At 21.1% G+C, this 14,236-nt stretch overlaps 3 protein-coding genes across 4 annotated transcripts; 2 read left to right on the top strand and 1 right to left on the bottom strand.

The window, feature by feature from the left end:
- Positions 1-1,867, top strand: LOC107963973 (pyridine nucleotide-disulfide oxidoreductase domain-containing protein 1). Its single transcript, XM_016914318.2, has one exon. It carries the CDS (start codon positions 40-42, stop codon positions 1,471-1,473), a length of 1,434 nt encoding a protein of 477 aa, XP_016769807.1. The 5' UTR covers positions 1-39; the 3' UTR covers positions 1,474-1,867.
- LOC412638 (kinesin 3C) lies at positions 1,636-14,110 on the bottom strand. 2 transcript variants are annotated; one of them, XM_396093.7, is made up of 13 exons: positions 13,965-14,110; positions 13,791-13,898; positions 13,161-13,712; positions 12,482-13,028; positions 12,180-12,407; positions 11,974-12,102; positions 4,949-5,109; positions 4,515-4,715; positions 4,056-4,328; positions 3,512-3,584; positions 3,271-3,440; positions 2,733-3,195; positions 1,921-2,646 (listed from the first exon to the last, which is right to left on the bottom strand). In XM_396093.7, exons 2-13 carry the CDS (start codon positions 13,895-13,897, stop codon positions 1,921-1,923), a joined length of 3,630 nt encoding a protein of 1,209 aa, XP_396093.4. In that variant the 5' UTR covers position 13,898; positions 13,965-14,110. The 2 variants fall into 2 exon arrangements, with proteins under 2 accessions (XP_026298964.1, XP_396093.4); XM_026443179.1 differs by lacking the exon at positions 13,965-14,110 and having other exon boundaries at positions 1,636-2,646; positions 13,791-13,897.
- On the top strand, positions 7,220-10,559 carry LOC100578341. The gene is made up of 3 exons (XM_003250137.4): positions 7,220-7,516; positions 7,655-7,778; positions 10,160-10,559. The coding sequence occupies exons 2-3, from the start codon at positions 7,676-7,678 to the stop codon at positions 10,411-10,413; spliced, it is 357 nt and encodes a 118-aa protein (XP_003250185.1). The 5' UTR covers positions 7,220-7,516; positions 7,655-7,675; the 3' UTR covers positions 10,414-10,559.
- Positions 14,111-14,236: the final 126 nt, after the last annotated feature.

Here is a 14,236-nt window from a genome sequence, read left to right as displayed (position 1 = left end):
TTATTTGAAAATTTACATTTAAGAAATAAATCATATAAAATGAATGAAGAAAAGTTAAACTGTACATTTTTAATAGTAGGTGGTGGTATTGCTGGAGTATCTTGTGTTGAAAGTATAGCTTTTCTTGCTCCAGAAGAAAAAATCATTTTAATTACAGCAAGTCCTTTAATAAAAACAGTCACAAATATAATTCCACTTGGTAAAACTTTAATGCAATTTGATATAGAAGAAAAAGATAGTACAGTTTTGATGAAAGTACATGATTTATTAAAAATTATAAATGATTTAGTAATAAAAATAGATAGTTTAAATAAACAAGTGGAAACTAAAACTGGAAAAATTATAAATTATAAAATGTTATGTCTTTGTAATGGTGCTAGACCAAAACTTATAGAAAATTATAATAATTTTATACTAGGTATAAGAGATACTGAATCAGTTCTTCAATTTTCTCAAAAAATAAAGAATTCAAAAAGAATTGTAATAGTTGGAAATGGAGGTATTGCAACTGAAATTGTGCATGAAGTAGATGGTCTTGAAATGATATGGGTAATCAAGGATAAACATATTTCTGCAACTTTTGTTGATCCTGGAGCTTCAGAATTTTTCATGAACAAAATATACAAAAATGATATATTTGTAAATGCTAATAAAAGTTCTTTAACTAAAAGAATGAGGTATACTGTCTCTGATATTACCGCTGTAGCAGATGGACCAGCTTTAGGTCCAGATTGGCATAACAATTTTAATATAAAAAGTACTTACCTTAAATCTGCAAAAGTACAAATAGAATATGAATGTGAAATAATTAAAATTCTTAATAAATCAGAACAAAAAGAATTTGATCCTATGGAAGAATGGCCTATATATGTTCAATTAACAAATGGAAAAATTATTGGTTGTGATTTCATTGTATCAGCAACTGGTGTAATTCCAAATTCTGATATAATAGGTTTGGAAGATATAAAAAAGGAGAAAGATGGAGGATTATTGGTAGATTGGAAATTAGAAACTTCTAAACAAGATATATATGCTGCTGGAGATGTATGTAGTGCAGGATGGGTATTAGCAAAACATTGGTTTCAAATGAGATTATGGACTCAAGCACATCAAATGGGTCGATATGCAGCAAAATCAATGGTTTCTAAAATGAAAAATGAAGAGTTTCTACAAGATTTCTGTTTTGAACTTTTTACTCATGTAACTAAGTTTTTTGGTTACAAAGTAGTTTTACTTGGTTTGTATAATGGACAAAAGTTGGATAATAATTATGAAGTATTATTACGAACAACTAAAGGAGAAGAATATATAAAACTTATATTAAAAAATGGTAAAATGCAAGGAGCAGTTTTAATTGGAGATACTAATTTAGAAGAAATGTGCGAGAATTTAATACTTAATCAATTAGATTTAAGTATCTATGGAGAAGATTTATTGAATCCTGCTATTGATATTGAAGATTATTTTGATTAATTATATATATATAATTTGATATATATAATTAATATATATAAAATTTATTTAGTTTATATAGTAATTATATAGTAATTTAATATAGCAATTATATAATAATTTATATAGTATATTTTATTAATTTAATATTCATAAAATATGCTTTATTTAATGGGATGCTTATTTAAATTGATTATTTTATTTGAATAATATTATTGTAACTTTACAAACCTTATATAAATTTAATTAAACATTCATACAGAATATTTTATATAATATATATATACGTAAATAACATTATATAACAGCTATGACTAATAAAAAATAAAATAATATAGTCACATAGTAAATGTAGCTAAACATATTTTTATGTTAATGTTTTTCAAGTATATTCCAATACAGTTCATTTATATAATAATATATCTCTCTAAATAGAAATCTTATTTAATTAAGTAATGTTTATTTTTACTAAGTTAATTCTTCTTTTAATTTATCTGTAAATCTTACACTTTTCTTGTCACACACAAAACCTTTATCATTATTACGTAAAGTAGATTTTGTTGGTGAAACAGATTTTATGTTGCAATTGAGGCTAGAAACTGTCAAATTTATGTCAGAATTTTCAATTGTGCTACCATTAAAATTCTGAACAGAAATTACATTTTCATTGGTACATTTACTTATGTTTGCTATTTTTAAAGTTTCACGTAAATTACAAATGATACTTTCTATATTATTAAGAGATTCCGGAATCGATTGAATTTCGCTATTTTTATTACATAATTTACGTATAGTTTTTATAGCAAGTTCTATTTGAAAGAGACATGTATTTATAGTTTCTTGATCTTTTGAAATATCAAATGTTTGATTATTTAATGTAGTTTCAAGTACGGATGTATCTAATGAAAGTTGTAAACTCTCATTTAAATGCTTCTTTACGGGAGTCATATTTATTGAAATCCGACTATTATTTAAAGAATCCTCAAAAGTTTCTGTATTTTCATAAGGTTCCCAAGTTTCTTCTGATGTACATAATTCCTTAATCGAATCTTCTATATCATAATCTCGCAAATGATGAACCCAATCTAAAAATCGCATTGGTTGCCAGAATGTTTCTTTCATGCTATCTTTGTTACGTATACGAATTACTGGTTTCAGACTTTTATTGACAATTGTTTGCTGTTGATCAAAATCCTAAAATATAACGAATAAAATTATGCTATATATATTAAAACATATATTTTTTAATTATTATTTATGTAAATATTATAAATACCTACATAATTAATACCAACTTCTTTACATCGTTCAGTAGCTTCTCTTACTAATATTTGCATTTCATGTAAACTAATACCACCATCACTTATTGCTTCTTCGCTAGCTTTCATCTTAAGAGCAAATTCGACATTTGCTGTTCTTTCATTTAAAATACTTTCCAATTCTTGTAAAAAATTAGATTTATATGGTGTAATATTAACTTTACTTTGATCAAATTGTATTTGTTTTAATCTATTATTTGCTTCAATTTCATTTGCAAGTAATTCTTTTTCTAATTCTAATTCTTTTTTTTTTTTATGAATTTGTTCTAATGCAAGTTTCTGCTCTTGAACTGTAGAATCAAGAATTTCAATTTTACGTTCGTATGATAATTTTTGGGTTCCCAATTGCATTTCAATTTCTCGTTTTGCATTTTCTAATTCCTTTATTGCTTTCTGTTTACTTTCTTCCAATTCTGCTCTTAATCTATATTGAATTAAAAAATAACAATTTTAAGTAATGAACATTTATTGAATAAAAAGAATTATTATAAATTTATACTTTTCTTCCTGCACTTTAAGAATTTCTTGATGAGCAAATTCATAATCTACAGCTTGCGCTGAAATTTGTATATTACCATGCTTATCATTCGGATTTGAAACTTTAAAATAATGATTACCGCCAATTACTAATCGATCACCGTGTTTTAAAATAACTTTGCCAGTTACGACCTATATGTAATAAATTATTTATAATTGATGAAAGTAATATAATAAAATTATAAATGTAAAATATATTATACCTGCCCATTCACAAATGTATCTCCTTCCATTTCTGAAGATAATATAAGTTTTCCATTATTGTTTTCAATAGTACTGTGAGTGCATAAAAAATCGATTAGAAAATCATTAAAAAGATTTATTAAAGTAAACATAAATAATTCCAATTATATATTTTTTTGTCAGATATAAATATTTAATTTTTTATGCTTATATGAGTTAATGTATTAAAATTTGAAATCATTCGGAAATCATAACACCATATAGTGATTAAATAACACAGAAAATTATCATGCATATTTTTTTAAATCATAAATTAATTAAAATATTATTTTGAATAATATTAAATAATATATTAAATCATAAGAGAAGACAAACATGCATTGGTGAGAAGCGATTAGTGAAAGAAAACAAAGATGAACAAAGACAAACATTTTCCTGAATCACAATTCATGAGCAGCAAGTCAAAAAAACGAAGTAATGGAGAAAAAGATGGCATACAAATGGAAAATATGAACAAGGCCAAGAAATTTTTCAATCCACCGAATTGCAAACGACCCAACTAACCAGTGTAAAGGCCTAACCAGAGGTCCATCCAACATGATATCCAAATTTTCTGAAGAATTCTCGCAATCAGAATTTTTTCCAATGCGAACCAATCCCGGAGGAATGAAATACAAAAGTATACCGGACAACATAGGATCGGCCGCGAGATTTATAAGACAAGGCTGTTTATCCTTCTCATAAAAATCGAGCTCAATAGCAATACCACAGCGACGTAAATATTTTATTTCTGAATTTTTTTTTTCCTCAGTATCTCGTAATTTTGTTTGCCAAATCCTGTAATTACATGTAACTAAACATTCAAATCTTTAAATTTATAAATATCCTTTGATCTATTTCTGGAATAATATGATCTAATTTATTTTTAAAATGATATCAAAATATATAACAATTTATATTGATTATTTCTAAAATAAATATAGCTTATGATTATATTTGACCTACTTGTATTTATGAACTTACATTTGGGTAGTTGCAAGTTGTTCTTCAGTTTTCTTTAATTGATCTTTCAATTTATTAATTTCTTCTTGTTTTTGTTTAATTTCATCGTTACTTTGATTAACCAATTCAACAGAATCGAGAAGACGACGTGGAAATATTCCAAGTTGTTTTTCGTATCCTTCGCGTACGCCGCGTAATCGCAACACTTCTGCTTTTAATTCTCTGATAGAAAAATCATAATTATATTTATAATTAAAAGTTTTAGGTTATATGCCTATTACAAACTATAAAAATTGTATCGGTATTCTTTTGTCTTTCTTCTTTGAAGTGGAAGATCTATAATTTATTTAAGAACTTTCAATTTTATATGTATTCATAATCCACATAAGGAAAAATATTTTTAAATGGGATAATATATATGAATTATCAATTACATATGAGAAAATATTTGTTACCGAATTAATTTTTCATGTGGATCTTCATTAATTCGAACGCGATTAACAATAGCTCGAGCTTGACAAGCATATCGAAGTGTTGCAAGCGTTTCTTCTACATGTATATTAGCTGGTGATATTGTTCCAAGCATTGCTGTTCTTGAATTTCCTCCGAGACTTTCCTGATATAGTTAAAAAAGAAATTTTAATAAATACAAAATAAGCATAATTCTTAAGAACATTTTTGTATAAAAAAAAAAACGAAATAAAGTTATTGGACTTTATTAATTTATAATATGATTCATAATAAATTTTATTAGTGCTCAAAAAATATAAATTTTCTCTCAAGACTAGTTACCAGATATTTATATATATATTATTTCGGATATTTGTCCATTATTTATTGTTAATTATTATAATTGCTTACTATTATAATAAAATTATATCGTAAAAAGCGATATGATATTTACATTTTTTGTTTTATCTAATTTAATCTTGATTGTTTTGCGCATGAATAACCATCATTATCAGTATCTTATATGATAAGACAATAAAAGTTCGATTAAGAACGACTGTGGATTAATCTTTTATAAGTACCTATTTCGTTATCGATCATATCTTGACGTTTATTTCTTAATGTTATCCTGATATAATTAACCGATAAAAAGACACAAAAAAATATAGAATAGTATGTATACAAGATATATACAAAGATATATAATAAAATATATTAAGTTAACATTCAACTAAAATAAAAAAATAAAAAAATTTTATATATTTTTACTATTATTTTTATACATATATTTATATTTATTATTACATATATTACGTTATTGTAAAATTAAATTTCTAATATTTTAAACATAATTCTAATGTTTTAAAAATAAAATTAATTAATTTTATTATCATATTTTATTTATTTTCAATAGAACAGTTGAAAAAATCGATGTCTAATTGATATCATAAAAAACGTCATAGAAAATCCAGTGTTTTTAAGTTTATGCTTGAATATTTAAATTATATTTTATGAAAAATTGTAACTGTGTCACATATTTATTTATTTTTTTTGTTTTGCGATGATAAAATAAATAGATAAAATATCTATATCATAATTTGTTAAGTAGTTTTCTTTTTTTAAAAGATTAACATTTATTACGTTTTAATTATTTTCAGAATTTAATAATATGAAGAAGTTTTTATTACACTTTATAATTTTTCAGATTTATCAATAAATAAAACTATTCTTATTCGTAGTTTAAATTATTTAAAAAAAACTTATATTTTTTAAAACAATTTTTTAAATAATTACTTCATAAAAATGATATATATATATATATATATAAATATTTATGTTTCATTTATTTTGTTTTATATAATAAATTTCATCATATAATATATAATATATTCTATCAATTATTAGATATTTATTACTATAAAAATATTGAAATTATAAGATCTAATTATACATCTCAAACTCATTTATAAACTCATTTAATAAATGCAGGTTTTAACAATGCAGGATAATAATACCACATAAAAAAACAACTTAAAATGATAATAAACAAGTAAATTATCATTGACCTGGCATTTATAATACGACATAATAATTAAAAAAGGAAGATGAAACGAAGAAAAATCAACAATGATTTTAACAAATTATCAAGATAGATAGATATTTACTTATTTATAAAAAGATGTGAATTCATAAAATAAACAAATCATATTCAATGAGTATTTATTATTAGTAAGTATTTTAGTTAAATATTGTCTCATGATCATTTTTAATAGTAGTCTTCAAAATATTTGATCAAAATTTTTTTTTATATATATTTTTTTACTTTTTATAAAATATTTTTATAAATTTTTCAAATATATATATAGGTAAATATAAATATAATCGATGAAAAATAGAAATTAAAAATAGATGAAGAAAATTGTTTCACTTGATTGAATTTATATGAAGAAGATATTTATATATTATATTAATATATTAAATATATATATAATATAAATATTAATATATTATATATTATAATTTATAATTTATAATCTATAAGAAATAGATTACATTCAAATTGTACAAAAGTATTAAAAAGTTAAAAAGCAAAAATTTCAATAGAAAATAAAAAATTATAAGGATAATATCATAAAAAAATATGCGCAGAAAATATGTTGAATGATTATAAAATACGTAAGAAATTCGCAAAAGTGATTGGAAGAAAGGGAGGGATAAAATACCGAGTTGAAGGGCACACAGTAATGGAGGAGAGGAGTGAAGAGAACAAGAACCGATGGAGAGGGAAGAACCGACTCATAAACATTTCATGCTCAGTGTATTTCTTCAGTTCAAAGCAAACCATCGTAGCAATTCGAGCATAACATAATCTTATTTTTAATTTTAATTGCCTCTATTTCTTTTGCTTTTTCTTTTATTATGAACAATATGTAATAATATTAAATTTTTTGGTAATCAATAAATTATTTCCAATTAGTGAAAGAAAGAAGACTGAAAATAATAATAAACAAGAGATCTTACTAAACGAGTTTTAGTTGCGTTTTAGAAAATAGGTGCAACTTCGTGATCATTTGGTGAGTTTTTAAAAATAAGAAGAAATAAATAATAATTAAAAAAACACATCAAAAATAAATTAAAGAAAAAAGAAAATATTTGCATATACATGAGTAAATTTTTATGAATAGAATAGATAAAATATATCTTTACTTTAGAAAAAACTTCAGACAGAAACGATGGATTTAGTCTACGTTCCTGAAGTCTTGACTTACGGTTTCTTAAGGACTCCTCAATACCGAGATTATGAGCAACCGTGGAATAAAGATTATTTTAATAGTGGTACGTTTCAATTATATCTAAACAAATTATCTTTTAAATGTTTATTAAAATGATAAAAAAAAATAAAGATAATATTAAATAATTATCAAACATTTTACGATGATCAATTCATTATCATCATTCTTTCTAAATATCTTTAGACGGATAAATAAATTTTTATATAATTGATAATTGATTGGGGGTTAATATTTTTTTTAATTTTTAAAAAAAAAATTAGTAAAAATAATTTTTTTTATTATAATATAATGTTACCAATCTTTTTTATAAATATGTTTTATTTACATATGATAGAACTTACTTTATTTTTCATATTTTTCATTATTTAGATAATTCAAAGAAAAAAATTAATATTCTTTGCAATTATCTCATAAATAAATCTTCTTCTTTATGTTCTTTTTATGTATTATCGTTATAAATTCATTAATTATTAATTTTTATTACTTTCTATATTTTTAAAAACATTTGAGAATTTGAAAATACGAGATAAGAAAAAATAAAATTCATTTTTATTAAATTTTAATTCAAAAATTTTGATCACTGATATATAATAAATATCTTTTTTTTTTTTTCAGAAAAAAAAGAATTAAGAAATCAATTAAAGAAATCAATTAATTAAATACTTGATTCTACATTTAGTAAAAATTAAATAATAAATAATCGATGTATAAAATTATCATGATTTATTTATGAATTAATCATATTATTTTTATTGAAATAATAACAAAAATTTCAAGATTTGATTAATATGATTTTTACATTTTTAATCGATGCCAGAAGAATATTTCTCAGTTATGTATTTATGCATCGTAGTTATCCTTTTTTTTCTTACAATTGTGTGGAATTAATTGCTAAGAGATTATTCTTTGCTTTATTTATTATATATTAGACTTTAAAATGAATTATAATCACGAATTAAAAATCTTAATGTATATATTATAAATTAAAATAACAATAGAATTACTAACATGAAAAAGCTTTATATTTTATTTTAAATTATATAAATGAGACCATGAAAATATAATTAGCTAAAATATATTATACCTTTCAAATATATATATATATATATATATATATATATACATTTGAAAGAGAGCGAACAGTATGAAAAGAAGTTGAATATGAAAAACATACATATTTATGATATTTATGATTAAGTGATATATGTATGTAAACCATGTAACGTAATGCGCATATGATTTCATTATAATACGTATAATAATACGTATATAATATTAATATATTAATATATACATTTATATATATTATGTAAACAAGTAAAATGATACGAAAAATACTTTTCATATCAGCGTCATTATATACATTAATGAAAACAAAATTAAAAATATAGAATAATAAGTGAATGAATAGTAATCATTTTTTTATCCAATTTTTAATTTTATACATGTATATAGAAATATTTCGTGATTTATATGAAATTTGATTAATAATATAAAAACATTTTATTTTTTTAATTTAAAATCGAAATTTTATATAATTATATAAGTCATATATTACGATGTAAAAATGCATTTGAAAATAAATAATGTGATACATGAAAATAAATAATGTGATATGAGAATAAATAGTGATAATCAATATTGATATAAATTGAATATAAATTTATATAAAATTTCTAATGCAAATTTTATTTATCAAATCTACATATTAGAAAAAGAAATATTTCAATCGATTAAATTTTTTTTATCTACATGCATATATTTAAAATTGAATCAAGTTATTAAATAATATAATTGAAATTTATAATTTATAATTGATAATTTATAATTGAAAAAAACTATATTGATAATCTATTTTTAATTTTATCTAATAAAAATTTGCTATATTATTTGTTCAAAATTATGATTTTGATTTTAAAATTTTTATTTATCTGAAACATCAATTATCTTTTATTCTATTCCTTTTTATTCTTCTCTATTTTTTCTTTATTATTACAATTTATATAACAAAATATAATTTTTATTCTAAGAAATTTATACAAAATTATCAAATTTATTAAAGCTAAATTTCAGAAGAAATAAATGTGATGCATTACATTTTTTAATTTTAAAATGTTTTTCGATTAAAAAACAATGTCTTCATAAATCAGAAAATTGACTACGTGCTACAATGCACGATGATATATTTGGAACTTTAAACATTGATTAACTAATAGAAAAAAAAATACAAATCAATGAATTTAAAAAAGGAATCTAAAAATTAAAAAAGAAAATTTTTGTTTCAATTACAAAAAAAAATTAAATACAAAAAATCTATATCATTTTTATTAAAAATAATAATATTTAAAAAATAGAATAATAAAAAATAAAATAGTACATAAATATCATATAATATTATTATAAAAAAATAAAATCATTTTTCAGGAAAATCAACACAAATTTATTCCCAACGTTTATTGCAACATCACGAGCAGAAGACATTTTCAAAAGAAAATTGTTATTTATGTCGAGAAAATAAAAGAAGAATCCTAACTACTTACATAAAGGGAAAATTACGAAGAAATTCTTGTCAAGAAATTCATGAAGAAGAAGAAGAACATGATAACACAAGTATAAAAGAAATGACTTTGAACATCGATAATAAAATGAAAAAAACTTCAAAAAGCAATGAATGTTAAGAAGTTAATGAAAAAAAAAATTATAAGATAATAGAGAAATATTTTTAATCATATTTTATAATTTGAATATATCTAATTGTATGAAAATAGCAGTACAGCAAAAATATAAATGCTTAATTATTAAAATTAAAAAATTCATAAAAATATATATTCGATTCGTTTTTAAGTTTTCTATTGCAATAATTTTTTCCGCGTATAAAATATATACATTATTTGGATATTCATTATTTTTCAAAATTTGATAAAAAAAAGAAATAAATTCAAAAATAAGAAAAACTCATAAGTTACATATTAAATAAAAAATATATAATAACATTATATATATCTAATTAAAGATCTTAAAAGTAATAAGTCCACTTTATCGTTCATAGTCCGAATTGAATACTTATTTGAACAGATAATTTCTGCAAATTCAACTTAAATGAAAGACAAGAAATGAATATAAATCAAATAAAAGATTAATGTTCGTAATCGTAAATTTTATTCAATAATTTATATTATTCGGCATATCATTACTTGAAATTTACTCCGAAGTTTTATTTCGAAGAATTGATATATATATATATATATATATATCAATCTTATTATATATATATATATATATATATATATAAAAGATAATGATGAACACTAAAATGAATATTAATATATTTATAGTTAACATAATATTAAACTATAAATTAATATGCATTTTTTTATTCGATAAAAATTAATTATGATGCTTAAGAAATATTTTGATATTAAATTAAACCAATTAAATATTCAATGAAAAATTGAATAATTTGTAAGACTGAATATACATATATAACTATATAAAGATATTTTCAAAAATAAAGTAAATTTAATTAAAAATTTTACAAAATTACAAATTTTGTAAAAAAAAAAAAAAATAAGATATATGATAGCTGCTTACAATATAGCTGCTTATATTAATATACAGTGAGTCTTTTTTGTTTATATATACAGAGAAATATTTTTTAAGAAAAAAATATTATGAAAAAAATTTTGTCACAAAAGTTGTTTGATATAAAAAAATGATATAATTTTATTAATAATAATAATAGCTTTTCTGTAATCATATAGATTGTATAAAAGTTAATTTCAATTTTTTAAATGAAATCATATAATTTTTAATGCTAACTAATTGATGTAACTTATTATTTCTTATAAAAAAAGTATTAAAATATATTTATATCAAAAATTAGTTTAGTTTATTGTAACTTATAATATGAAAAATAAGAAATACATAAAATGATACTATACTATTCATCTTTTTATTTATGACTGTTCCCTTTATTTTTCATACAATAAGTTTTGTAAAAAAAATTTTATTAATACTATATAAAAATAATCCTTATAAATAATAATTTTTTAAAAAATATTTTTTCATAATATTTCAATATCTTTTCATTAAAAAATATTTCATTATATTTAGATAAAATAGATACTATATATATAGTAATATTTAAAGACTGTTAAAATAAAAATTTTAATGAAGATTTAATAAAGAATATTATTTATTTATATAAAATTTTATTTTAATAATTTAATAGTACTTACCTTTAGCAGCCATGTAAGAACAGATTCACGATATGGAACAAAACCTCGTTTACGATTACTTGTATTTTCAGCTAAAGATGCAATCACTTTTCCCAAAGTTAATAATGATTTATTAATAGATACACCTTCCTAGAATGTACAATTAATGATATATTATAAAAAAATTATTAAACAATAATTAAATAATTAAATATAATATAAAATACCTTTAACCTATCACCACTTGCACAAGTTTGACTTAATCTCTCACTTCCTGCTAAATCTACTAAATTAATTTTACTTCGACGACTAGCATCTATAGATCCATTATCTAATTGGTTATTTATTTGAGTTTGTGTTAATATAATACTAAATATACTATGTGATCTGGAACTTTTTTCATTCATTCCAGTTGCTGCTGTAGCTCTTTGAGAATTACCCACTTTCAGCCAAGTCTAAAATAAATATATTTATAAATAAACATTTTTATTGTATATATATTAATATATAATATAATATAAAAATATACTTGTAAATCTTTATAGTTTTGTACACAATGTTGACTTAAATCAACAATATATGGACCAAATACAGGATGTTCTCTAACTTTAAGAGGAGCTCTTTTTACTCCATTGTTAACATTTGTTAAAAGATCATGTATTTTCTCATTATAAATTTCAAAATAACTAATTTCTACTGTAGTTTTAATGTTCATATTATTAGATATTCTTGCAAATATTTCTTGACAAAACCTTGGAATAATACCAATTGCTTCATCAAATGATGATGCATTAATCTGAGTAGATTCTTGACCCATCATGCTATAACTTTTACCAGAACCAGTTTGTCCATAAGCAAACAAACAAACATTATATCCTTCAAAAGCATTTTGTACCAATGGTAGAACCATATTTTTAAAAACAATTTCTTGATTAGCACAATCAGGTTGTGATATATCCACATGTGACATAAAGCAATGATCATATGTAAAAGTATGTTGAACAGATTCACAAGTAACAATAACATTTTGACCATATACTTGTATAACTGATGTAATTTTTGAATCATTTAATTCTCTAAAGTCACAAAAAATAAAAAAAAATATTAAAATAATATTATATAATATTATTAATAATATTATTATAATTAAAAATATGAAATTATAATATAATATTTCAAAAAAAAAATTCAAAAATATAATAATTTACTTTGTATTTAAAGGTCTAACACGTATTCCTACAGTTAAATTAGTATTTTCTTCTTCATATACTGTTTGATCTTCAATATCAATTTCATTTAATTTATTAGATGGTGTTTCAACTTGAACAACATTAAAACAATCAGGAGTAACTTGTGATAAAATATTATCACTAAAATAACGTTTTATAGGTGTTTTATTTGAAGGTAAAGTATTTATTTTTGAACTACTTATAGCAGTATGAATTTTATATTGTTTAGGAGTATAAGAGTGCATAGTAGTTAGAATTTTTTCATTTAATGAAGTTGTACATGCTTTTGTAGAAATTTTACATTTTGATTCAGATGCTTCATTTTCAGAGAATAAAGTTTGTTTTTTTTTAAGTATATTTGTAGATTTTGAATGAATAAGATTTATAGTACAAGGCGTACTTGTTATTTTTGAATTTTCAATATCATTGTCAAGTAATATTTTATGTTTTTCAAATTTTAAACATTTATTTTCATTATGATCTTGAATTCTTTTTTGAGGTGTATCAAATGTATCAGAACATGTTTCTTCCCTACAAGATAGTAGAATAAATAATATAAATAATATATAATATTTTAATAATAGTATATTAATATAAAAAAAAACTTACTTTTCATTTAGATAATTAATATTTTCTTTATCGAAATTAATAGGCGAACTTGAAAAAATGGCATCATAAAATCCATGTTTCATAGATTTTAAAGTATTATGTGACATGCTATTAAAAGTCTATATCAAAATTTCATTAATTAAATCAAAAAAATTTTCTTTTCTTTTAACTAACCTTACTAAATTTTGTTCTTTGACAATTCACGTGGAATATTTGTAAGGATTTCCGCCATCCACAGTTTAGATTCTATATAACGAATTTTTTCGTAACAATGATTTAAAGATAAAAATAAACTTTTTATAAAATTATATCATGTTTAATACTTTAATATTATGATTATATGTTTATATATTAACAACAAACTGATTAATTTGCTGACATTTTATTTAAAATATAGTACATTCTCAATTATTATCACAACCATTTCTTGAATTTAAAATTTACAA

This window comes from Apis mellifera, linkage group LG10 (genome assembly GCF_003254395.2).
Source record: "Apis mellifera strain DH4 linkage group LG10, Amel_HAv3.1, whole genome shotgun sequence".
Lineage (NCBI taxonomy): Eukaryota > Metazoa > Arthropoda > Insecta > Hymenoptera > Apidae > Apis > Apis mellifera.
The sequence above is the reverse complement of the archived record's forward strand: the minus strand, read 5'-3'. Positions and strand labels throughout refer to the sequence as shown.